This window comes from Phyllobates terribilis, unplaced genomic scaffold, assembly GCF_046119375.1.
Source record: "Phyllobates terribilis strain yellow unplaced genomic scaffold, ASM4611937v1 Scaffold_8739__1_contigs__length_26895, whole genome shotgun sequence".
Taxonomy (NCBI): Eukaryota; Metazoa; Chordata; class Amphibia; order Anura; family Dendrobatidae; genus Phyllobates; species Phyllobates terribilis.
This window is the reverse complement of record NW_027371479.1, coordinates 1-26,896: the sequence shown is the minus strand read 5'-3', so window position 1 is coordinate 26,896 and position 26,896 is coordinate 1. Positions and strand designations below refer to the sequence as shown.

Here is a 26,896-nt window from a genome sequence, read left to right as displayed (position 1 = left end):
TGGCAGTGCTCCTCCTGTTCCTCCTTGCACAAAAGTGGAGGTAGTGGTCCTGCAGCTGGGTTGTTGCCCTCCTACGGCCCCTCCACGTCTCCTGGTGTACTGGCCTGTCTCCTGGTAGCGCCTCCGGCCTCTGGACACTACGCTGACAGACACAGCAAACCTTCTTGCCACAGCTCGCATTGATGTGCCATCCTGGATGAGCTGCACTACCTGAGCAACTTCTGTGGGTTGTAGAGTCCATCTCATGCTACCACGAGTGTGGAAGCACAACCAACATTCAAAAGTGACCAAAACATCAGCCAGAAAGCATTGGTACTGAGATGTGGTCTGTGGTCCCCACCTGCAGAACCACTCTTTTATTGAGGGTGTCTTGATAATTGCCAATAATTTCCATCTATTGTCTATTCCATTTGCACAACAGCAGGTGAAATTGATTGTCAATCAGTGCTGCTTCCTAAGTGGACAGTTTGATTTCACAGAAGTTTGATTTACTTGGAGTTATATTCTGTTAAGTGTTCCCTTTATTTTTTTGAGCAGTGTATATTCATGTTATACAGATGCAGCAGAGGTGACTTTACTCTTTACACAATGGCCCAAATTGATGATGTCTAAGCCCTCAGTCAGACATGTACATTGGGGTATTCCCCAGTATACCAGTCCGAGGGAAGGCTCCGATGTCCACCAATGCTGACAGGATACCAGAATCACTTTGTTTCCATTGCAGCAGGCCTCCTACACACAGTGGGGCATGGTGGCAGGCCTCCGGCACACAGTGGGGCATGGTGGCAGGCCTCCGGAACACAGTGGGGCATGGTGGCAGGCCTCCGGAACACAGTGGGGCATGGTGGCAGGCCTCCGGCACACAGTGGGGCATGGTGGCAGGCCTCCGGAACACAGTGGGGCATGGTGGCAGGCCTCCGGAACACAGTGGGGCATGGTGGCAGGCCTCCGGAACACAGTGGGGCATGGTGGCAGGCCTCCGGCACACAGTGGGGCATGGCGGCAGGCCTCCGGCACACAGTGGGGCATGGCGGCAGGCCTCCGGCACACAGTGGGGCATGGCGGCAGGCCTCCGGCACACAGTGGGGCATGGCGGCAGGCCTCCGGCACACAGTGGGGCATGGCGGCAGGCCTCCGACACACAGTGGGGCATGGCGGCAGGCCTCCGACACACAGTGGGGCATGGCGGCAGGCCTCCGACACCTCTCCGATTGTGACTGTGTGTTGGTTACATACATGACTCTGTAGGGCAGTGTTCCCCAAGCTATGGGTCATCAGCTGGTTGGCACGCTGTGAGTTGTAGTGCCACAGCTTGGGGAACATTGCTGTGAGATGTAGTGACGTAAGTGTATCTCTGTGAGGTCCTTACTGCTGAGATGTATTGTCTGTTGATGAATCTGGATTTTTCCACCACCGGGGAGGCAACGCTGTTCCTTCTTTCTGGGAAGGTGTACTGTGCGGAGGCATCACACGGAGAGCCGGCATCTTCAGATAGATTGTCGGGAGGGATACCCGAGACACAGCCGCTGTCTGAGCCGCTGGAGCCAGCACCAGACATACAGTGAGAGGACTCGGAGCTTTCCGTGGCTGCAAGTAAAACACCAGATGATCAGTATCCACGGCGCGGTGAGAAGGATGAAGAGAGAGCAGATCGGGCACTCACTCATGGAGGGCTGGCTGCAGCTCGTCTCATTCTCCAGCTCGTCTTCCTCCAGGCAGCTGCTGGGCTCATACGGTCTATTGGGGGACAGCACTCCGGGCAGAAGGGTTTGGTTCACATACATGTGCAAGTTAAGGGGTCCCAGCAGTGAAGCAGACGACGGTCCGCAGGGTGAGGGGACAGCGTTACATGTTATGGGAGCCTGAGTCCTCTTGTACGGATCTGAATGGTCAAACACGGAGACCGCAATGGAGGCCCTGGTCCTCGCCCCTGCGCAGAACACAAAGCATTGGCTGGATTCATCTCATGCATTCGGTCCGACCATTGTCGGAGTGTAATAACCTATAAAGACTTACCTCGCCCTTTCATGATGTAATCGATAGCGCGGTTATTGATTGCTGCGTCACTGGGCTTGATATCCAAAAATGGCTTATTACCGACACCCATGGAAACCATCTCCTGCATACGGATCTCTGAAAATAAAGCATCCATAATCAGAATTAAGGCGTAATGCATCTATCCCTGCAAGGGGGAGACCAACAAGGTTATCCGATGAGAGACCCCTCTCGTTACCCCGATCTACAATGTGGCTCGGCCCAGGGGAACTCTACCTTTATTCCTATTCGCTTGCTGCCACAGGATTTTGGCAATGTCGGTCGTCCACGCTTGCTTGATGTCGGCGGTGCCGGCTTGGAGAATGTGAGTGTCGTTAGATTTCCGCCTCCTGAACCAAATTTCGAAGCGCAAACCACTATCTCCAGAGTTTTCCGTCAAACCAATGTCTGCCGTCTACAAACCGGAGAGAAGGTGGGAACCGTGAAATCCAAATCCAGGGGGGAATATCCCAGTCCGGCCCATTAGTCACAGAGTTTTCTTACCTTGAAGGAACGCTTGTAGATGTAGACGTCTAACCCTCCCTCGATCCTCTTGGGTTTACTGAACAGGATCAGATCCTCGAACAAGAAGACATGTCTCTGACACTTCTTCCGGCCAAGCCACACCGTGAACTCGTCCTGTCTCACCAGCTGTCCTTGCTCCTTTAAGTTCACCTGAAAGTCACAAAATATGGAGGATGTGAAGTTGTGATACCGGCTCATATCTGACAGTCGTCAGCGCCTGATTACTCACATCACAGTCCCGTATGGCGTCCATAGCCAGAAGATCGTTCCCGTGACGCAGCTGGAACTTGACCATTTCCTCGGCTGCCCGCAGATACGCCAGCTCCTGCTCCTGCGCCTCCCCGCACTCCTTAATCAGGTCCTTCAGGAGAAGAGCATACTTACTCATCCTCTGAATGGGCTTCAGCAGGTACGAGGCCAGGTCCATCTTGTCTCCCAGCTGCCGCTGCTTGTTCTGGCACAAAGTGACAAAACCCTTCGTGAACCAAAGACTCTATGTATACCGGCAAAGTAATCTGGAAACTTTCCAAAACTTTCTTACCTTAAAAAATATGTTCCCATGGCTGGCGAGGAGCAGGTCCGACCTGGGCTTATTCTTGCTGTACAAAGCGTACATCCCAAACTGGTCTTTCTGGAAGGAAAAATAAAAAAAGACGAATTCCATCATTGTTGACGATCTCACTGGATAGTCCAGGGCTCAGATAATGGACCCCGGAGGCCGATATTGCCCACTCCGGGGGTCACTTACGTGCCGGAGGAAGCAGTGGCTAACTCTCAGGGGATGATTGCAGCAGCTCTCCAGCTCCTTCAGGAAATACTGGCTGTGAAAATCCCTCAGCTTCTCCAGGTTTCCAAAGATGATGCCCCTCTTTCCCCTCAGGTCCTGAGGCAGGTCCATGCGATCCATCTCCGGAAAGTAGTTCTCACTGATGTACCACAGGGACCGGACGTATTCTCGCTCTGTGGTGACCATTTCATCGATGATGTGCCGGAGTTTACTACAGCAGAAGATAAAAGAGCTGAAATGAAAGTCTGATCCTCGTATGATGCATCTAACATAACAGGCCATCAAATTTTAATCAATAGTGATCCTACTTCTGGGATTTCCATAAATCACCAGTACGGGGGTCCAACATTATACAAAATAATGTAATGTCTGCAACACTACAACTCCCAACAAGTTGGCAGCCCGAGGATGCCCAGGCCATAGGGAAAAGTAGAACATATGGAACAAAACATATAATCCTGTGTAATTTTTGTTTCTATTCCCGGCCGAGCACCAATAATCTGACTTTGCTTTCTTATATTGCACTATGTCGGCCTCTTACCTGCCGCATGCTGAAGAGACACTACTCCTCCTATCATTCAGCATCCGCTCTGCTGACCAGTCCGTGGAGAGTGGTAGTCGGGGGCTGCAGGAACGCTCCACCATCTCTGTGCTGCTCACTTCCAGGCCTCTGATGAAGACCCCAGTGTTTCCTCTCCTGGCGGGCTCACTGAGTCTCCGCTGACAACCATGGCTGCTTACATCAGTCCCAGGAAGGTCAAAACTCTGAGCCTTTCTTAGCAGCCTTCTTCCCATGGGTCGTGATGGCGTCGGTGTGGAGGAACCGGAAGGCACCTGGTGAATCAGGTCAAGGTGCAGGTCCTCTCCAGGAGAACTCTGAAGGGACAGTTTACGTCCTCGGTACGCAGATGACGATGAAACAGAACTGGCACTGGAGCCAGGAGGACTAACTCTGAAGGGCATCGGGTCCATTTCGGGTCTCGGACACAGAACTCTCCCAAGTCTCCTCTCTCTGACACAGACGGGGGAATTAAGTGGCTTATTTTGGATGTAAGACAGATTTATGTTCTTATCTGAATGTCGCCTCTGGTCTCCATCTTCTGAAGGTATTGACTTTGGAGAATTTTGATCTCCTGACAACAAACTTTTCGCCCTCAAAGCGGCCTCAAACTTCTTCTCAAAAACTTGCCTGGCCTCCTGACACTTTGACCAGGCGAACTTCCAATGCTTCACCCCCTTCTCGTTCTTCAGCTCATAGACGAGCTCCCGCATCTCCTCGAACTTCTTCTCTCCGATCACTGGATGCTGCACCTGGTACTTCTCCAGACTCCCGAGGGCACCGAGGCAAAGCTCCGGCGAGTTACAGTCGTCCAGGCTGATGGCAGCAAGATGTCGCATCCCTTCCAGGGCCCATTCGTAAGCCTGAAAAAGCAAATATGGAAAGTTTAGGAAAAACTTCTGGAACTGAACAATCCACTAACATCAAGTCACAAAACATACGGACAGGACAGAAGAAAAGCGAATGATCACAGCTACCATTTACCCCACTGGGACCCTCACCAGTGTGTGGTTGTCCCCAGAACAGATTGGGCGTAACTTACTAATTTGGTACAAACCCTCTAGCACCCCTGGGTTCAGAAAAGCGAATGCTGGAAAGCACCAAGTCCTAGACCAGTAAAAGACGCCAGGCGGAGAAGTACGGATCCGGCCGACGATGGAATAAACAAGACGCCACTTATCTTCAGCTCATTTTCATGACTCTCATCATCTCGGGGTATTAGATGGGGCTATTCCCCAGAGCTGCCGCCGGCATCGCAGGACCCTGACAAGAGCCCAGAGCCGCCATTGTGCCAATTATAGGATGGGACATTTACATGCAAATATCCAGAGCTTTGATTTTCACTAATTCCTAATCTGCTCAAAGAGCGGCAACTCCAGCTCTGAACTCCCCGCGGAGCATATATTCCTGTATACAGACCTCGTATGTACGGGGCACAAGCGTCCTATGGAACGTCCACCCTGTCAGATATCATGGCAAGGGGAGCAGACAAGTCCTACAACTGTGACCAGTGTCGGAAATCTCCAGGTTGGTTCTTTTTTTCTCTTCTTGGAGACGTCGTGGTGCCAACCATCTGATATGTAGGGACGCCACCTTCTAAGTATTCATAATGCTGCCTCCGTGAGAACAAAAGGGGTTCTCATCCTGTGGGAAACCGGACCCCCCGACTCCAACCGAGTCTCACAAATAGTCATGTTCCATGCAGGAATGTGGTCACCTGACAAGCGGGCTCCTGAAAGTCACGGAGGGTGAAACGGTGCCAGGATGAAGGAGGCACCCGGGGACAATAGAGGAGCCACTATGCTCCGCAGACAAAAGATTTACTGCTTGTCCTGAAATGCCCAGTGCCCGCAGCGCGAAGCCGAGAGCGGATCTACTGGGCAGCGTCAGCCACAAGCGAGCGACTGTACATTACACGGATGGTCCTGCGGTGCCAGTCACCGAGTGACCAACATTCATTCGTACCTCCCTGAGGTCATTAGTTCCTCCAAAAGAGCCGCTGACGTCTTATAGGGACGGTCAAAACTTCAATGGGTTGCTTCAAACAAGAACGTATAAATCCCAACATGGATTCTGTCCTTAATCAGACATTGACATCTCAAGACATAAAGGGTCAAGTGCCCAGAATTTGGGGAGAAATCAGGAATTTAGGTAAAAAAAATAACGCGGGCTGAAAATATTGGTATAATAATGGCAAGCGTTCTGCAGCAGTGCGCCCGCCCATCACAGCCTTAACAATCCCCCACCGAGACATTAGAACACTCCGGACCCCCACTCCACTCAAGACTGCAAAACAGGGCAACGCCCCTCTCCATCTCATTAAAGTGGGATACGCGGCTCGCAGAAAGGTGCCATTTCAAGACCTCAATAATTGGTCAAATGTAGAAGAGATAAAAGAAAGTGGACAATTTGTGGAAGCGGAGTGACACTGATCTGTCTGGGACCCCACCATCCCCCACATACTAGTCACATCTGCTGGCAGGACAGGACAGATGTATGGTCTCCCCCCTATTTGTCAGTAGATAGCGGAGGGCAAAGACCCTCTTTTATATATGATGAAGGAAGGGGGTCTCAAAGCAGCTGCGATCACTGGGGTCGGCCCCCGCTATTGATGCGCTGCTGCTATTTCAATAGAAAGACAGTGTTGCCCAACACAAAGGCAGAGGGGTCAGGAGAGCAAATCCAGGGGGACAAGGCCGAGTCCTGGGCAGCTGCTCATACAGGATCACACTGTACCAGACAGGTGTATGGAGACGGCAAAACACCGAGGTGAGGGGTCACTTCATCCACCTGTCGCCCTACATGCAGCTGTCAGGGCACGCAGAGGGTTGTAGTCTTGCAACCCCTGGAGAGCCACAGTTTGGAGTCTCCTGCCTGAAGCAATCCAGGTGAGAGAGAGTTAACGTGCGCCTTGCATGGGCCTGCCGGTGGGCTCTATGTCACTTTCCGTGTTCCAGCTCAGTGAGCGAGGAGGGGAGATGGAGGAGAGGAATCAGGCGCGGCTGGAATTTTAATTCAGCTGAAAGGAATTGGCCAACAGAGGTCCAGAAAGGGACAGCAGCTTCTCCAAAATCAGGGGGTGCAGCGCATGATGTAAAGAGTAGGGGCCGTGGAAATTAGACTCATCCGCACTCCCAGCAGACTCTACATGTGAAAGGGAATTAGGATGTCACCAATACGAGAGGAAACGGGTATTTAAAGTTCTAACACATAAAGGGCTTTTCTCCGGGAGTCTCACAATTGATGCCAAGTGCTGAAAAAGCCACAGATCATTTTCCTATTGAGAGGCGATCACAGAGCCACCTGGAGGGGCAGATCAGTGCGGGGCACACAGCGACATCCGGAGCGTGAGATCAGTGCGGAGCACACAGCGGCATCCGGAGCGTCAGATCAGTGCGGGGCACACAGCGGCATCCGGAGCGTCAGATCAGTGCGGGGCACACAGCGGCATCCGGAGCGTCAGATCAGTGCGGGGCACACAGCGGCATCCGGAGCGTCAGATCAGTGCGGGGCACACAGCAGCATCCGGAGCGTCAGATCAGTGCGGGGCACACAGCGGCATCCGGAGCGTCAGATCAGTGCGGGGCACACAGCGGCATCCGGAGCGTCAGATCAGTGCGGGGCACACAGCGGCATCCGGAGCGTCAGATCAGTGCGGGACACACAGCGGCATCCGGAGCGTCAGATCAGTGCGGGGCACACAGCGGCATCCGGAGCGTCTGAGTGCGGGGCACACAGCGGCATCCGGAGCGTCAGATCAGTGCGGTTCACACAGAAGCATCTGAGGGATCAGATCAGTGTGGGGCACACAGAAGCATCTGAGGGATCAGATCAGTGCGGGGCACACAAGCATCTGAGGGATCAGATCAGTGCGGGGCACACAGAAGCATCTGAGGGATCAGATCAGTGCGGGGCACACAGAAGCATCTGAGGGATCAGATCAGTGCGGGGCACACAGAAGCATCTGAGGGATCAGATCAGTGCGGGGCACACAGAAGCATCTGAGGGATGAGATCAGTGCCGGGCACACAGAAGCGTCTGAGGGATCAGATCAGTGCGGGGCGCACAGAAGCATCTGAGGGATCAGATCAGTGCGGGGTACACACAAGCATCTGAGGGATCCGATCAGTGCGGGGCACACACAAGCATCTGAGGGGTGAGATCAGTGCGGGGCACACAGAAGCATCTGAGGGATCAGATCAGTGCGGGGCGCACAGAAGCATTTGAGGGATCAGATCAGTGCGGGGCGCACAGAAGCATCTGAGGGATCAGATCAGTGCGGGGCGCACAGAAGCATTTGAGGGATCAGATCAGTGCGGGGCGCACAGAAGCATTTGAGGGATCAGATAAGTGCGGGGCGCACAGAAGCATCTGAGGGATCAGATCAGTGCGGGGCGCACAGAAGCATCTGAGGGATCCGATCAGTGCGGGGCACACAGAAGCATCTGAGGGGTGAGATCAGTGCGGTTCACACAGAAGCATCTGAGTGGTGAGATCAGTGCGGTTCACACAGAAGCATCTGAGTGGTGAGATCAGTGCGGTTCACACAGAAGCATCTGAGGGATCAGATCAGTGCGGGGCGCACAGAAGCATTTGAGGGATCAGATCAGTGCGGGGCGCACAGAAGCATCTGAGGGATGAGATCAGTGCGGGGCGCACAGAAGCATCTGAGGGGTGAGATCAGTGCGGGGCGCACAGAAGCATCTGAGGGATGAGATCAGTGCGGGGCGCACAGAAGCATCTGAGGGATCAGATCACTGCGGGGCACACAGAAGCATCTGAGGGATCTGATCAGTGCGGGGCGCACAGAAGCATCTGAGGGATCAGATCAGTGCGGGGCGCACAGAAGCATCTGAGGGATCAGATCAGTGCGGGGCGCACAGAAGCATCTGAGGGATCAGATCAGTGCGGGGCGCACAGAAGCATCTGAGGGATCAGATCAGTGCGGGGCGCACAGAAGCATCTGAGGGATCAGATCAGTGCGGGGCGCACAGAAGCATCTGAGGGATCAGATCAGTGCGGGGCACACAGAAGCATCTGAGGGATCAGATCAGTGCGGGGCGCACAGAAGCATCTGAGGGATCAGATCAGTGCGGGGCGCACAGAAGCATCTGAGGGATCAGATCAGTGCGGGGCGCACAGAAGCATCTGAGGGATGAGATCAGTGCGGGGCGCACAGAAGCATCTGAGGGATGTGATCAGTGCGGGGCGCACAGAAGCATCTGAGGAATGAGATCAGTGCGGGGCGCACAGAAGCATCTGAGGGATGAGATCAGTGCGGGGCGCACAGAAGCATCTGAGGGATGAGATCAGTGCGGGGCGCACAGAAGCATCTGAGGGATGAGATCAGTGCGGGGCGCACAGAAGCATCTGAGGGATCAGATCAGTGCGGGGCGCACAGAAGCATCTGAGGGATCAGATCAGTGCGGGGCGCACAGAAGCATCTGAGGGATCAGATCAGTGCGGGGCGCACAGAAGCATCTGAGGGATCAGATCAGTGCGGGGCGCACAGAAGCATCTGAGGGATGAGATCAGTGCGGGGCGCACAGAAGCATCTGAGGGATGAGATCAGTGCGGGGCGCACAGAAGCATCTGAGGGATGAGATCAGTGCGGGGCGCACAGAAGCATTTGAGGGATGAGATCAGTGCGGGGCGCACAGAAGCATCTGAGGGATCAGATCAGTGCGGGGCACACAGAAGCATCTGAGGGATCAGATCAGTGCGGGGCGCACAGAAGCATTTGAGGGATCAGATCAGTGCGGGGCGCACAGAAGCATTTGAGGGATCAGATAAGTGCGGGGCGCACAGAAGCATCTGAGGGATCAGATCAGTGCGGGGCGCACAGAAGCATCTGAGGGATCCGATCAGTGCGGGGCACACAGAAGCATCTGAGGGGTGAGATCAGTGCGGTTCACACAGAAGCATCTGAGTGGTGAGATCAGTGCGGTTCACACAGAAGCATCTGAGTGGTGAGATCAGTGCGGTTCACACAGAAGCATCTGAGGGATCAGATCAGTGCGGGGCGCACAGAAGCATTTGAGGGATCAGATCAGTGCGGGGCGCACAGAAGCATCTGAGGGATCAGATCAGTGCGGGGCGCACAGAAGCATCTGAGGGGTGAGATCAGTGCGGGGCGCACAGAAGCATCTGAGGGATGAGATCAGTGCGGGGCGCACAGAAGCATCTGAGGGATCAGATCACTGCGGGGCACACAGAAGCATCTGAGGGATCTGATCAGTGCGGGGCGCACAGAAGCATCTGAGGGATCAGATCAGTGCGGGGCGCACAGAAGCATCTGAGGGATCAGATCAGTGCGGGGCGCACAGAAGCATCTGAGGGATCAGATCAGTGCGGGGCGCACAGAAGCATCTGAGGGATCAGATCAGTGCGGGGCGCACAGAAGCATCTGAGGGATCAGATCAGTGCGGGGCGCACAGAAGCATCTGAGGGATCAGATCAGTGCGGGGCACACAGAAGCATCTGAGGGATGAGATCAGTGCGGGGCGCACAGAAGCATCTGAGGGATGAGATCAGTGCGGGGCGCACAGAAGCATCTGAGGGATGAGATCAGTGCGGGGCGCACAGAAGCATCTGAGGGATGAGATCAGTGCGGGGCGCACAGAAGCATCTGAGGGATGAGATCAGTGCGGGGCGCACAGAAGCATCTGAGGGATGAGATCAGTGCGGGGCGCACAGAAGCATCTGAGGGATGAGATCAGTGCGGGGCGCACAGAAGCATCTGAGGGATGAGATCAGTGCGGGGCGCACAGAAGCATCTGAGGGATCAGATCAGTGCGGGGCACACAGAAGCATCTGAGGGATCAGATCAGTGCGGGGCGCACAGAAGCATCTGAGGGATCAGATCAGTGCGGGGCGCACAGAAGCATCTGAGGGATGAGATCAGTGCGGGGCGCACAGAAGCATCTGAGGGATGAGATCAGTGCGGGGCGCACAGAAGCATTTGAGGGATGAGATCAGTGCGGGGCGCACAGAAGCATCTGAGGGATCAGATCAGTGCGGGGCACACACAAGCATCTGAGGGATCAGATCAGTGCGGGGCACACACAAGCATCTGAGGGATCAGATCAGTGCGGGGCACACACAAGCATCTGAGGGATCAGATCAGTGCGGGGCACACACAAGCATCTGAGGGATCAGATCAGGGCGGCACAAAAACAAGCGAGTTTCTCTGTATATGCGCAATGGAAACCCAGCCCCATCATAGCCCTGACACAAGGAATGAAAAGTGCTGCAACTTTCATACCCGCCAGGCATTCTGATTCCTCGGTAAGATGTCCGCTTGCTGTCAGTGAATAGATTTATATTTACTTCTAGAGGCCAAGCGGGCTAATAAGTATTTTCACAGTGGAAAGTTTGCAAAATATCAGGAGTAGAGATATCTGTACTGATGTCTGCAATTAACAGAAGATTGTCTAGTCTGCATACATTGTAACAAACCTTCAGCTGTGAGAAGTATGAGCTCTGCGCAGGTTTTAGCCTCTGTTTGCTGTCAGTACATACAATCCTGAATCAATTCAAAGAGAAGAGCAGTAAGAAAGGAAGGTCTAACCCTCTGTGTTGTGTAGGTGGGAATGTACCGGACGCAGCTACAGATGACATACACCTCCCAGCTGCAGAGCCGGGCAAGTGACTGACAGATCAACAGAGTCTTTAATAAGTCCTGACCGTAACCATGAGCAGGCCATCACCCATCAGCCCTTGTCAGTACAATGATGGGAGTAGCCATCAGATCTGGATGGAGGAGATGAATACTGACAGGTAGACGGCTCCTGAGTAACCCGGCAGACAGTTAATAGCAGGGAGAACGTTTCAGTAAGAAACATGAGCACTGTGACAGCGACCGACAGCAAGGAGGTCTTGACCGCAACCACGTGCAACGGTGCGACTGGAATAAAGGACCGGGAACGAGGATAGAAGGTGAAAGGAGCACAAGATGCACGAGCAACGGAATACATGAAGCCCCGCAATAATGTGTGATATGTACGCGACAGTGTGTGCGGAGTACGCGACAGTGCGTGATGTGTGCGCGACAGCGCGTGATGAGTGCGCGACAGCGCGTGATGTGTGCGCGACAGCGCGTGATGTGTGCGCGACAGCGCGTGATGTGTGCGCGACAGCGCGTGCTGAGTGCGCGACAGCGCGTGATGAGTGCGCGACAGCGCGTGATGAGTGCGCGACAGCGCGTGATGTGTGCGCGACAGCGCGTGATGTGTGCGCGACAGCGTGTGATGTGTGCGCGACAGCGTGTGATGTGTGCGCGACAGCGTGTGATGTGTGCGCGACAGCGTGTGATGTGTGCGCGACAGCGTGTGATGAGTGCGCGACAGCGTGTGATGTGTGCGCGACAGCGTGTGATGAGTGCGCGACAGCGTGTGATGTGTGCGCGACAGCGTGTGATGTGTGCGCGACAGCGTGTGATGTGTGCGCGACAGCGTGTGATGAGTGCGCGACAGCGTGTGATGAGTGCGCGACAGCGTGTGATGAGTGCGCGACAGCGTGTGATGTGTGCGCGACAGCGTGTGATGAGTGCGCGACAGCGTGTGATGAGTGCGCGACAGCGTGTGATGAGTGCGCGACAGCGTGTGATGAGTGCGCGACAGTGTGTGCTGTGTGCGCGACAGTGTGTGCTGAGTACGCGACAGTGTGATGTGTGCGCGACAGTGTGTGATGAGTGCGCGACAGTGTGTGATGAGTGCGCGACAGTGTGATGTGTGCGCGACAGTGTGTGATGAGTGCGCGACAGTGTGTGATGAGTGCGCGACAGTGTGTGATGAGTGCGCGACAGTGTGTGATGAGTGCGCGACAGTGTGTGATGAGTGCGCGACAGTGTGTGATGAGTGCGCGACAGTGTGTGATGAGTGCGCGACAGTGTGTGATGAGTGCGCGACAGTGTGTGCTGTGTGCGCGACAGTGTGTGCTGAGTACGCGACAGTGTGATGTGTGCGCGACAGTGTGTGATGAGTGCGCGACAGTGTGTGATGAGTGCGCGACAGTGTGTGATGAGTGCGCGACAGTGTGATGTGTGCGCGACAGTGTGTGACGAGTGCGCGACAGTGTGTGACGTGTGCGCGACAGTGTGTGATGAGTGCGCGACAATGTGTGATGTGTGCGCGACAGTGTGTGATGTGTGCGCGACAGTGTGTGATGTGTGCGCGACAGTGTGTGATGAGTGTGTGATGTGTGCGCGACAGCGTGTGCTGAGTGCGCGACAGCGTGTGATGTGTGCGCGACAGCGTGTGATGTGTGCGCGACAGCGTGTGATGTGTGCGCGACAGCGTGTGATGTGTGCGCGACAGCGTGTGCTGTGTGCGCGACAGCGTGTGCTGTGTGCGCGACAGCGTGTGATGTGTGCGCGACAGCGTGTGATGTGTGCGCGACAGCGTGTGATGTGTGCGCGACAGTGTGTGATGTGTGCGCGACAGTGTGTGATGAGTGCGCGACAGTGTGTGCTGAGTGCGCGACAGTGTGTGCTGAGTACGCGACAGTGTGTGATGAGTGCGCGACAGTGTGTGATGAGTGCGCGACAGTGTGTGATGAGTGCGCGACAGTGTGTGATGAGTGCGCGACAGTGTGTGATGAGTGCGCGACAGTGTGTGATGAGTGCGCGACAGTGTGTGATGAGTGCGCGACAGTGTGTGATGAGTGCGCGACAGTGTGTGATGTGTGCGCGACAGTGTGTGATGTGTGCGCGACAGTGTGTGATGAGTGCGCGACAGTGTGTGATGTGTGCGCGACAGTGTGTGATGAGTGTGTGATGTGTGCGCGACAGTGTGTGATGAGTACGCGACAGTGTGTGATGAGTGCGCGACAGTGTGTGATGTGTGCGCGACAGTGTGTAACGTGTGTGATATGTATGTGACAGTGTAATATGTGTGTAATATTTCCGCGGCTGATATCTCTGTCTGTGCGTGTGATATGTATATTTGTGTGTGATACGTATGCGACTGCACGTGCGATATATATGCGTCTATGTGTGTAATATGTATGTGTGTAATACGTATGTGCCTGTGTGTAGTATCTATGCTTCTTTGTATGATGTGTATGCGTCTGCGTGTGTGATATGTATGCGACTGCGCGTGTGATATGTATGTGACATTGTGTACGAGGGGTAACCACAATTATCAGCTGATGTTCGCGGTGTACGTCACCCCCACCCGACTCCAAGACCCCATAGTAAGTTTCCCCACCCGCAGCCGTCTTCATCCCCTTTCTCTACTCTCTGCCGTGTGTCTGTGAAAATCCACCCAGAACAAATAAAGCAGTAACGAGGCCCGATGTGCCCCGGGGGGCGCTATTCACCCATCAGGACCATAAGGGTCAATCTGAGTATCACAGACAGGCACAGCCTCCGCCCTGCAGAGCATCTCACACGGCCAAGTAATGGACAGTTACTTCTGGATGTTGCTTCGGTTCTTGGCATCGCAGCGTACAAGGATTAACCCTTTAGTACCGGAGGACCAGTCTCTGAGGGTCTTTTCTGGCCGTGCTCCGGCAGCACAACTCCAGTCGTACAAGAGACCTCCGACCATCAATAGGCACCATCACAACCAAAGAAAACCCCAACATGCCCCCCACAATACCCCGGACATGGGGACACAGGACTCCCACCAGAACCATCAGCCCATTGTGCCACAGCCAAGCTCCATACTAAAGACTGGGTGACCCCGCACCTGCTGTACCCCCAACTAGGGACATAACACGGGACCCTCTTACCTGCACGTCTGTAGACCCCATCTGTGCTCCGAGCTGCACTCGACGGCCTCTGCTCATCATCTGCAGAAGTGAGAGACTGGCGCCCGCACCCTGCCAGGCCGGCTATTCACAGGCAAATGTGAGGCAGATGGGCAGCCGAGCCCCGAGGAGGGGGATGGGCCCGGACCGAGAGCGGGAGCCGGAGAGGAGCAGAGCCCCCCAACACCAAGGAAATGCCAGAGCCCAGAGGGTTAAAGATCAGAGTGTCAGCAGCGATCCAGCAGATTATGTCATATACCAGCCGGATTATAATACTGCAGCTGGATTATAATACAGATTATATAATAACAGAACCGCACAGAGGCGGATAATAACACAGGAGCTGGATTATAATTCGGATTATAACATACGAGCCGCACAAATGCAGATTAGAATACAGATTATATAATACAGAGCCGCACAAAGGCAGATAACACAGGAGCTGGATTACAATTCGGATTATAACATACGAGCCACACAAAAACGCAGATTATAATACAGATTATATAACAGAGCCGCACCGAGGCGGATTATAACGCAGGAGCTGGATTATAATACAGATTATATAATAACGGAGCCGCACCGAGGCGGATTATAACACAGGAGCTGGATTATAATACAGATTATATAATAACGGAGCCGCACAGAGGCGGATAATAACACAGGAGCTGGATTATAATACAGATTATATAATAACGGAGCCGCACAGAGGCGGATTATAACACAGGAGCTGGATTATAATACAGATTATATAATAACGGAGCCGCACAGAGGCGGATTATAACACAGGAGCTGGATTATAATACAGATTATATAATAACGGAGCCGCACAGAGGCGGATTATAACACAGGAGCTGGATTATAATACAGATTATATAATAACGGAGCCGCACAGAGGCGGATTATAACACAGGAGCTGGATTATAATACAGATTATATAATAACGGAGCCGCACCGAGGCGGATTATAACAAAGCAGCCACACAAAGCGGGATTATAATACCAGAGTCGCACAGAGCCAGATTATAATACGGATTATATAATACATGAGCTGCACAAAAGCAGAGTATGACACGAGGCACACAGAGCCGGATTATAATACTGGAGCCACATAGCTGGGTTATAATGCAGATTATATAATACATGAGCCTCAAAGAGCTGGATTATCATACCAGAGCTGGATTATATACAAAGGATTAGATTTTTACCACAAGCAAATTTACTTGAAAAAGATTGTAAGATATAACGTCCTGCAAATTTCTATAACTTTTCATCTTAATCCCGTGCCAGTGTCACCATCTCTTCTTACCACACACCCGATGACGCTTCTCATTGCTGAGGGTTTGCTACAATGTATCAGCGCAGCTCCCAGCAGGACACACAGGCAGTGCTGTACATGTCACTATGTCTCTATAAACTCCTTCACAGCCTGAGGCGTCTCCAGGTGCAGACCCCCATCGCTTTCTGCTGGGTGACATACTGCAGCTGGATGCCCTCCGTCTCTTCTCAGGAGTCTATCACCAGCAGAATTACACAGGAGCTGCACTCGCTGCATCACTCCTTTATCAGCAGCTGCATTCCTTGTGCTCAGCCACAGGAGCGACTCCCATCAGGGCGGCAATGATGATGATGATGATGATACTGCACAGCTCGTCCCTCCCGGCCTTTCATTCTTCTATCCAGAATCACTGAACAGAGGCGGCCGCAGACTCCAGGGAAAACCCCGTTACCAGTTCCTAAAAAAGTCCCTGTAATCATAAGCTACAGAGGGAGTGAGGGTCTTTGGTACGGCGGCCCCCTGGCCAGCCTGTCCTCCGATGCTGAACCTTTCAATGTAAGCTCAGTAAAGGTCTGATGATCCATAACGCTGAGATGCCAGATTACTGGACACTCTGAACAATTGCATCAGTGTATACACCGGTACATGCAGGACTGTAAGGTCACCTGTGCAGGAGAACCGCAGCACTGATGTGAAGAGAGGCCGCTGCGGGGGTCTGCACAGCGAGGAGCTAGGAGCAAAAGGGGCCACAGCAATGAACACTGTAAACGTTCATTCTCAGACCTGGGACCCCCACAGACCACCACTCCACTGAAACTGCCCTGACTAAAGTCACCAACGACCTACTGACCGCCAAATCCAAGCGACACTACTCTGTCCTCCTCCTCCTGGACCTGTCCTCTGCCTTTGACACTGTCGACCATTCCCTCTTACTACAGACTCTCTCATCTCTCGGCATCACAGACTTGGCCCTATCCTGGATCTCCTCATACCCAACAGACCGGACATTCAGTGTCTCCCACTCACACACCACCTCCTCATCTCAACCCCTATCTGTGTCCCCCACGGTTCAGTTCTAGGACCCCTGCTCTTCTCCATCTACACCTTCGGTCTGGGACAGCTCATAGAGTCTCACGGCTTTCAGTATCACCTCTATGTTGATGACACACAGATCTACCTCTCTGGACCCCATATCACCTCCTTACTAACCAAAATCCCACAATGTCTGTCCGCTATTTCATCCTTCCTTCTCTGCTAGATTTCTAAAACTTAACATGGACAAAACAGAGTTCATCATCTTTCCACCATCTCATTTAACCCCCCAACTGACCTATCTATCAACGTCAATGGCTGCCCACTCTCCCCAGTCCCTCAAGCTCGCTGCCTTGGGGTAACCCTGGACTCTGATCTCTCCTTCAAACCACATATCCAAGCCCTTTCCACCTCCTGCCGTCTCCAACTCAAAAATATCTCCCGGATCCGCACATTCCTCAACCACGAATCTGCAAAAACACTAGTGCACGCCCTCATCATCTCCCGCCTCGACTACTGCAACCTCCTGCTCTGTGGCCTCCCCTCTAACACTCTCGCACCCCTCCAATCTATCCTAAACTCTGCAGCCCGACTAATCCACCTGTCCCCCCGCTATTCCCCGGCCTCTCCTCTCTGTCAATCCCTTCACTGGCTCCCCATTGCCAAGAGACTCCAGTTCAAAACCCTAACCATGGCATACAAAGCCATCCACAACCTGTTTCCCCCATATATCTGCGACCTAGTCTCCCAGTACTTACCTGCACGCAGCCTCCGATCCTCACAAGATCTCCTGCTCTACTCCCCTCTTATCTCCTCTTCCCATAATCGCATACAAGATTTCTCCCGTGCTTCCCCCCTACTCTGGAACTCTCTACCCCAACACATCAGACTCTCGCCGACCGTGGAAACCTTCAAAAGAAACCAGAAGACCCACCTCTTCCGACAAGAGTACAACCTGTAGTGACCACCGCTCCACCATACCGCTCCACGACCAGCTCTATCCTCACCCATCCCCTGTAGACTGTGAGCCCTCGCGGGCAGGGTCCTCGCTCCACCATACCGCTGCACGACCAGCTCTACCCTCACCTACTGTATCCTCACCCATCCCTTGTAGACTGTGAGCCCTCGTGGGCAGGGTCCTCGCTCCACCATACCGCTGCACGACCAGCTCTACCCTCACCTACTGTATCCTCACCCATCCCCTGTAGACTGTGAGCCCTCGCGGGCAGGGTCCTCGCTCCACCATACCGCTGCACGACCAGCTCTACCCTCACCTACTGTATCCTCACCCATCCCCTGTAGACTGTGAGCCCTCGCGGGCAGGGCCCTCGCTCCACCACACCGCTGCAGGACCAGCTCTACCCTCACCTACTGTATCCTCACCCATCCCCTGTAGACTGTGAGCGCTCGCGGGCAGGGTCCTCGCTCCACCATACCGCTGCACGACCAGCTCTACCCTCACCTACTGTATCCTCACCCATCCCCTGTAGACTGTGAACCCTCGCGGGCAGGGTCCTCGCTCCACCATACCTCTGCACGACCAGCTCTACACTCACCTTCTGTATCCTCACCCATCCCCTGTAGACTGTGAGCCCTCGCGGGCAGGGTCCTCTCTCCACCATACCGCTGTACGACCAGCTCTACCCTCACCTACTGTATCCTCACCCATCCCCTGTAGACTGTGAGCCCTCGCGGGCAGAGTCCTCGCTCCACCATACCGCTGCACGACCAGCCCTACCCTCACCTACTGTATCCTCACCCATCCCTTGTAGACTGTGAGCCCTCGCGGGCAGAGTCCTCGCTCCACCATACCGCTGCACGACCAGCTCTACCCTCACCTACTGTATCCTCACCCATCCCTTGTAGATTGTGAGCCCTCGCGGGCAGAGTCCTCGCTCCACCATACCGCTGCACGACCAGCTCTACCCTCACCTACTGTATCCTCACCCATCCCTTGTAGATTGTGAGCCCTCGCGGGCAGGGTCCTCGCTCCTCCTGTACCAGTCGCTGTCACATTGTCTTCAAGATTATTGTAATTGTTCTTGTATTATACCCCTTTCTTTACATGTAAAGTGCCATGGAATAAATGGCGCTATAATACTAATAATAATAAAAAAAAAATATATATATATATATATATATATATATATATATATATATATATATATATATATATATATATATATACACAGTACAGACCAAAAGTTTGGACACACCTTCTCATTTAAAGATTTTTCTGTATTTTCATGACTTTGAAAATTGTACATTCACACTGAAGGCATCAAAACTATGAATTACCACATGTGGAATTATATACTTAACAAAAAAGTGTGAAACAACTGAAAATATGTCTTATATTCTAGGTTCTTCACAGTAGCCACCTTTTGCTTTGATGACTGCTTTGCACACTCTTGGCATTCTCTTGATGAGCTTCAAGAGGTAGTCACCGGAAATGGTCTTCTAACAATCTTGAAGGAGTTCCCAGAGATGCTTAGCACTTGTTGGCCCTTTTGCCTTCACTCTGCGGTCCAGCTCACCCCAAACCATCTCGATTGGGTTCAGGTCTGGTGACTGTGGAGGCCAGGTCATCTGGCGTAGCCCCCCATCACTCTCCTTCTTGGTCAAATAGCCCTTACACAGCCTGGAGGTGTGTTTGGGATCATTGTCCTGTTGCAAAATAAATGATGGTCCAACTAAACGCAAACCGGATGGAATAGCATGCCGCTGCAAGATGCTGTGGTAGCCATGCTGGTTCAGTATGCCTTCAATTTTGAATAAATCCCCAACAGTCTCACCAGCAAAGCCCCCCCACACCATCACACCTCCTCCTCCATGCTTCACGGGGGGAACCAGGCATGTAGAGTCCATCCGTTCACCTTTTCTGCGTCGCACAAAGACACGGTGGTTGGAACCAAAGATCTCAAATTTGGACTCATCAGACCAAAGCACAGATTTCCACTGGTCTAATGTCCATTTCTTGTGTTCTTTAGCCCAAACAAGTCTCTTCTGCTTGTTGCCTGTCCTTAGCAGTGGTTTCCTAGCAGCTATTTTACCATGAAGGCGGCTGCACAAAGTCTCCTCTTAACAGTTGTTGTAGAGATGTGTCTGCTGCTAGAACTCTGTGTGGCATTGACCTGGTCTCTAATCTGAGCTGCTGTTAACCTGCGATTTCTGAGGCTGGTGACTCGGATAAACTTATCCTCAGAAGCAGAGGTGACTCTTGGTCTTCCTTTCCTGGGGTGGTCCTCATGTGAGCCAGTTTCTTTGTAGCGATTTATGGTTTTTGCAACTGCACTTGGGGACATTTTCAAAGTTTGCCCAATTTTTCGCACTGACTGACCTTCATTTCTTAAAGTAATGATGGTCACTCGCTTTTCTTTACTTAGCTGCTTTTTTCTTGCCATAATACAAATTCTTACAGTCTATTCAGTAGGACTATCAGCTGTGTATCCACCAGACTTCTGCACAACACAACTGATGGTCCCAACCACATTTATAAGGCAAGAAATCCCACTTATTAAACCTGACAGGGCCCACCTTTCAGTTGTTTCACACTTTTTTGTTAAGTATATAATTCCACATGTGTTAATTCATAGTTTTGATGCCTTCAGTGTGAATGTACAATTTTCAAAGTCATGAAAATACAGAAAAATCTTTAAATGAGAAGGTGTGTCCAAACTTTTGGTCTGTACTGTGTATATATATATATATACACACACACATATATATATATATATATATATATATATACACACATATATATATACACACATATATATATATATATATATATATATATATATATATATATATATATATATATATATATATATATATATACACACACACACATATATATATATATATATATACACACACCACTGGAACAACTGTCCAAACCTAAAGTTTTCAGCAATATTAGGAGAAATAACGATTGCTGGATACCAGATGAGGTTTAGTAGCCAAACATTGTGCAATAACAACATAAAAATGGAATAAAAAATGCAGAGCAGCCTCTGTGACATCAAGACTCCAGTGGTGAGGTCCTGGCCTGCAATACCATGTGTGTCCACCAGAGGGAAGAGGAGAGCCGTTCCTGAGACGCATTGATCTCTGATCGGAGGCGATCGCCTCTGATGCGGGAGGAATCATATACGAGCAGATAGTGCAGCGTCTCGCCCGCATCATATAATAACAGGACTGCCCTGGAAAAAGCAGCTGTTTGTGGTGTGAGTCACAAGACCGAACCCGACCACAACATCTGGAGCCATTTATATACTAGAAAAACTCAGCTTTATGCTGTGAATCCACCTCAGCATCAGCTGCAAACCCGTGCAGAAAGACGCTAAAACCTCTGCCATGAGCTCCTGCACTACAAATCCCAGCATTTTTTTCTGTAGCCGTCTAACATCATTTTTTGAAAATGTAAATTTTGCTCATGAAGCAGTCATGGTTTATTAAGCAGAGCTGCAGTATAAAGCATGGGGGATGATCTGAGCAGCAGCCTGAGCTTCTAAAACAGGAGAGAGAATTCAGACGTCCATAAACTCCATCAGACATTAAAGCTAATTGGGAGCCACAATGGCCAGCAAGCAGATCTGGCGACTTATTCACTGACCTTGTCAAAGAACTGGTAGAGCCTGAGGGTCTTCTGCAGGCGGCTCCTGCTCTCCTCCAGCCTCCGGGAGAACTCGTCCACCTTCTCCTGACACCTCTGCAACCTGAACAGGTACTTCTGAGCGTCGGGGGAGGAGAGGCTCTGCCATCGCTGCATGGTTTGGAGCAGATCCAGCCCTCGGCTGCAGTACTCCTGGAAAACAGGACCCAAACGTCAGAGGTCCAAGATGACACCCGGAGGAGGCGAAACGTCTGCAGCCGCCACTTACACGCGCCACTCCGTCAAATTCACCGAAGTGTCTCTGCGTCTGAAGAAGAACCTCCAGGGAATCTTCTAGGACGCTGCAATCCTCCAGGAGACGCTCACCCACATTCTCTATCCACCCGCTGACCTAAAAGAAAGCAGATCACAGTCAGCCGCATCTGATAATCCAGGACAAGGCTGTCCGATAATCCGGAATATCTCATCATCTCGCACAATCACCCCTCAGATCCCCTCCTTATCACGTTCTTACCTCCTGAAACCGCTCCTCAAAGGCTCTGTAGTCGATGACCAGCTCCATCTCCTGTATGCGCTGGTTAGACAGTCGCACCAGGCTGTGCACGCCTTCATCCACCCTGTTATACAGCTCTGCCGCCAGGTCCATCGCCTCCCTAGAAGAGAGAGACATCAGAAGAACCTGCGCCTTCTTCTCCCTTCAAAAGAGGTTCTGCAGCAGCTGCAGTCCTCATTATACCACATGATGCCCCAACAGCCGCAAAACCTAAATGCATCTCATTTATAAATAGGATCAGAGCCCAATTAGAATAGTTCCAATTTACTCTTCCAAAAGAGGTTCTGCAGCAGCTGCAGTGCTCATTAAACTACTGCCACAAAACCTAAATGCATCTTATTGAGAAACAGGATCAGAGAGTCCAATTAGGCTAGCTCGGATTTACTATTCCAAAAGAGGTTCTGCAGCAGCTATAGCCAGTGTTATATAAGGCTTCAATGGGAATGTGGCCACACGTGGTGTGAACAGACCCCAACCCTCACGCCAGTGATTGGGGTCACTCTGCTATAGGAAGCCCCTCTCGTCCCCCCTGCAGGATGCGGCGGCTCGGCTGGACGCCGGAGTTATCGCGGAGGATTTGGTGCCAGATGACGGAGTGACGATCGGGAAAAACATTTCACAATTCCTGCAGCTTCAATCGAATTCCAGACACGGCGCAGCGATCCAGAGCGACTGGAAAAAGCAGCGGCCAAAACCCGACTGGTGGATAACCCCGACCCCCGGCTTCCTCCAACAAACACCTCCAGTATCAGCGCCGCCGCCATCGACACCTTAACACTTTCACTGTCGGGATAGAATCTTAAAGGAGCCGCCACATTCCGTAAGTTCTAGAACACTTTGCCATCCAGGATCTCTGCCGTCAGATCCGGCGCACAATCTCGCTCTTCAGCTTCTAACAAGTTTGATACAATTTTTTCCATGTATCAGCGAAGGTAAAACGTCTAATCCGTTTAGAAAAGATGCAATTGTAACAAACCCTGAGCTGTGACGGATATCAGACTATTAAACAGGAATGTTTCTATTTACCGACAGCGGAGAACCTGCTGCAGTTCAGCGCGATCTGGTGACGTCGCCCCCTACCTGTAATCCTCGGTGAGAGCAACACACGACTCCTCTTTCCTCAGTCTGGCCAGCACAGCGCCCCCTTCTGTCTGCAGCGTCACCAGTCTTGCATCTTCCAGCACAGCCTTCATCAAGTGGCCGAAGCGCGTCAGCTGCAGACTGGCCTCCTGCCGGAGAGAAGACACGTGACGTTACACGGGGGGGTGGGGGGCGCCGTCTCCCCGACCGACTGCTCATGTGCTCCATGTATAGGAATCACACAGCTGCATCTGATCCACTTTGCTACAATGTATCAGGAGTGCAGGATACATTGCACCAAACCCTCAGCTGTTGGAGAGAACATTTTCAGGATATGTGGACGCCGCACCTCGGCCTTGTCAGGCAGGGAGCTGCCGTGCATGCTCTGGATGGCGCTGTTCAGGAAGACGCAGGCATCGCGGCAGCTGTCTTGTAAGTTCTCCAACTTCTACAGGAAGAAAAGAAAATATTAAAAGACGTTTCTGCGTCAAGTCGTCCGATAGTGACGGCGTCGCCCCCGGAGTCCTGGGGCGTCCACTCACCGCGCGGAACGTCAGCCAGTCCTGGTGACCGTACGGGAACGTCCCACTGAACGCGGGGGGGAGCTGCGAGGCCTCCACGTGTTTGTGCAAAGACTTCACCGACGTGAGAACATCAAACTGCAGAACGATAATAAGATGCAGAAATGATTATATATTATTTGTCACAATTGTATCCAGTCTGAGCGAGACAAAGAAGGATCATTCGTTACAATGTATCAGTCTGGAGGACAAATGTAGCGAGCTCTCCGTCGTCCGTGCTCCCGTTCACTGGCAGAGAGCACAAATCTTATGATTTCGGAAGTATAAACTCTTTGAATCGCCTTTTTTCTTTTCGGTCCATGTTGTCCAGCGCCCGCACCGCTCGCTCGGTGATCGCACACAATCCTGCGTCCTCTCGCTCCTGTCCCTTTAAGTGCAGGAAACCTCCGCTTCTATAAATCTTCATATCTGCGGCTTTAACTCTTGGGGGGGGGTCTCTGTTATTTCGCCCTAATGACCCCAGCGCAGGATCCGTCTCGGACGCCTGTGAATTAGCCGATGCGGCAGCGGCCGCCTGTCAGTGGTCTTTGTGTCCGCAGAGAAGGGGGTCAGGCTTTGAGCTATGCTAATTGTCACCTCTGTGCGGCCCCTGAGGGGGTTCGCGGCACGCTTCGGAGCAGACCCCCTTATGCCTTGTCACAATTAGTCAATTACTGATGGGAAGATTGGATTTCAGAACAAATAGGGAAACCCTTAAACAAACGACCCCGGAGGAGTCGCCGCTCATTAGTCACGTAGAGCGGGGGATCCGTGCACGCTGGAGGTTTGCACCAAATTTTAGGACGTTCCAGCTACAATCCCGCGCACGGCAAACTGAAGGACATTTTGGAACTTCTACCTAAATGTGTAGGGATCAGCAGAGAACGGCATCCCTACTTCTTTCTTCCGGACCTCATCTGTGCATCCATGTCAGCGATACCATTACCACCTACTGATCGCCCGGTGCCAGACTAAACTCCTGCTAATTCAGAAACAATTCAGGGACTATTTTAACCGTAAATGTCCAGACCATATACACGTGTACAGCGTTCACGTCAGTCGTTATTCCCTCAACCGAAGAATTGGAAATGTTCTGTAACCCGAACTCCGGGTGTCTTCCTCCTCCCAGGAGCGGAGCCGGAGGCGGATACTGACGCACGAGTCCCTAATATTCTATATCCAGAGATTAAATGTCAATCTATACAAGCACAGACCTGCAATGTAAGGGACGTCCGCCAGCGAGCCCCCCCCCCGACGCTCCTTACCTGCACCCCATGGGGTCTCTCCGAGGACAGGACCAGATCTTTCTCCGCCAGAAGTAATACTGCATGGATACTATGGGGAACCGCGGCCTGGAACAGAGGAACGTGACGTTTATTATTACAGCAGGTTATAACCACCTGACAGCTGTTATAACTGGAGATCGCACTATTAGAGGGTTTTTTGCTACGTGTGATGTGTTGTATCGCCCTGTTTCACCCTCCATGTGTGGGGAGCAAGACATAGTGACTGACAGGCACATCGATCGTACGCAGGGCTCCTGCAGAACAATGCATTCTCCTGTGAGGCTCCAACACCCCCAACGCATTTTATTAATGCCACAGGAATAAAGGATCTTCCTCCAATCACTATGGTCATTTTATATTTTGCAATCTGAGTGGATTCATCTTTACTTGGTGTCAAGATGGTGCAAATCCTTCCCGTGGATCCCGGACGTCGCACGGACGTCAGTGCTCACAGCGAGATATTAAACCATCGCCATTACAGTGGAAAACGGCTGCAACAATTGCGTTAAATTTCCCCCCAATAATCCTTGTGTTTCGCTACCTGCACGATATGAACGGCTTTGAACAAGGCGGGTACCGGGGAGCAGCGACGCGCGTCCACCAGCAGTGTCAGGCCGAGAGCTCTGCAGTCTTTCCTGAGGAGGGAAGAATAATCTGTGATCGGTGCGGATCCAACCGCGGCCATGAAACGGAGACACACACACAGGTCGCCACGGGATTATGTCATCTCTTAAAGGGGGCAATAGTTTTCTTAATCCCTCTACAACCAGAAAGTTTTGCATTGGAATAAAAAGTTTGTTCAAAAGTTTTAGAACTTTTCAAAAGGAAAAATGTAAAAACCAGGACCACCCCCTATAAATGTAGAAGACCCCCTACACTATTTTTGGTGCAAGTGGCAAATAAAAAGTATAAATGAATCCTAAAGGTTCAGGCAGAGATGCGACATTGGTGGCGGAGGACGAGCGCTCACCGGACGGTGCTGTAGAAGTAAAGCAGGAGCCGCCCCAGCTCGGTCGCGGTGCAGTGCGGGTTCAGCCAGCAAGTGTTACGAGTCTTGATGATCAGCAGAGCTCGGCCGCTCCGGTCCCGGGTGCCTAGAAAGAGACGATATATGACCATGTATATGTAACAATGTAACGCCCCTGCAGCTGTGCGAATACATTTCCCCAACCAGTACATGGAGTCCGCTCACCAGGCAGGTACGCCACGCCGCTCATCAGCACGTCCGCAGCAACGTCCTGCACCCGCCAGGGACGGCTCCGACTCTCACTTTTCCTACAGACACTTGGGGAGTTCAGGTCATGCGGCCATAATGGAACGGGGTCTCTCTCCGCCCGTATTTCTGGGATCTTCTCCTGACCATCACACCGTCCTGCAAAACAGAGGAAACTTGGTAGAAACCTAGAAGACGACTAAGGTTCTGATTGTGAATCTATAGCATTCATCATACACATGTGATAGGATTTGTAAAACTACTTCTTCCTGTACAAGATGAAATACTCCAGAGCTGCATTCAAAATTCTGCTAGTAGTTATTGGAAACAGTCAGCAAGATCCTAACCCTAAGGATAGACACTCCTTACAGCATAGCTGAGCTCTAGCATTGAAGAAAAAAGCAAAATACGTGACCACCACAGTCCCAACAAACATAGTGCAGGATATTCCCTGGAACAGAACTTGCTGCCTGCCGCTCTGCTCATTTTCTGCGGGACTTATTTCCTGCAGTCCCATAGAGAATGAATGAAGCGGAGCTGCACAATCTCAACCTGCTGGGAACCCCCAAAAATCAAGGTAATGAGGCTCTGCAGAGCGGAGGACAAATCCAGGGAATGA

General features: G+C 52.0%; 1 protein-coding gene across 1 annotated transcript; it reads right to left on the bottom strand.

Moving 5' to 3' along the window:
- Positions 1–1,059: 1,059 nt before the first annotated feature.
- Positions 1,060–26,436, bottom strand: LOC141252385 (puratrophin-1-like; the record flags this gene model as incomplete). Its single annotated transcript, XM_073670501.1, has 19 exons — positions 1,060–1,587; positions 1,664–1,930; positions 2,017–2,133; positions 2,272–2,449; positions 2,539–2,709; positions 2,789–3,013; positions 3,101–3,190; positions 3,308–3,557; positions 3,888–4,768; positions 21,586–21,777; positions 21,854–21,976; positions 22,100–22,238; positions 23,219–23,367; positions 23,568–23,666; positions 23,761–23,877; positions 25,044–25,130; positions 25,606–25,699; positions 26,035–26,158; positions 26,257–26,436. Coding segments are annotated over 19 exons (3,806 nt in total), but the record flags the coding sequence as incomplete, so codon positions are not given.
- Between the last annotated feature and the right edge of the window lie 460 nt (positions 26,437–26,896).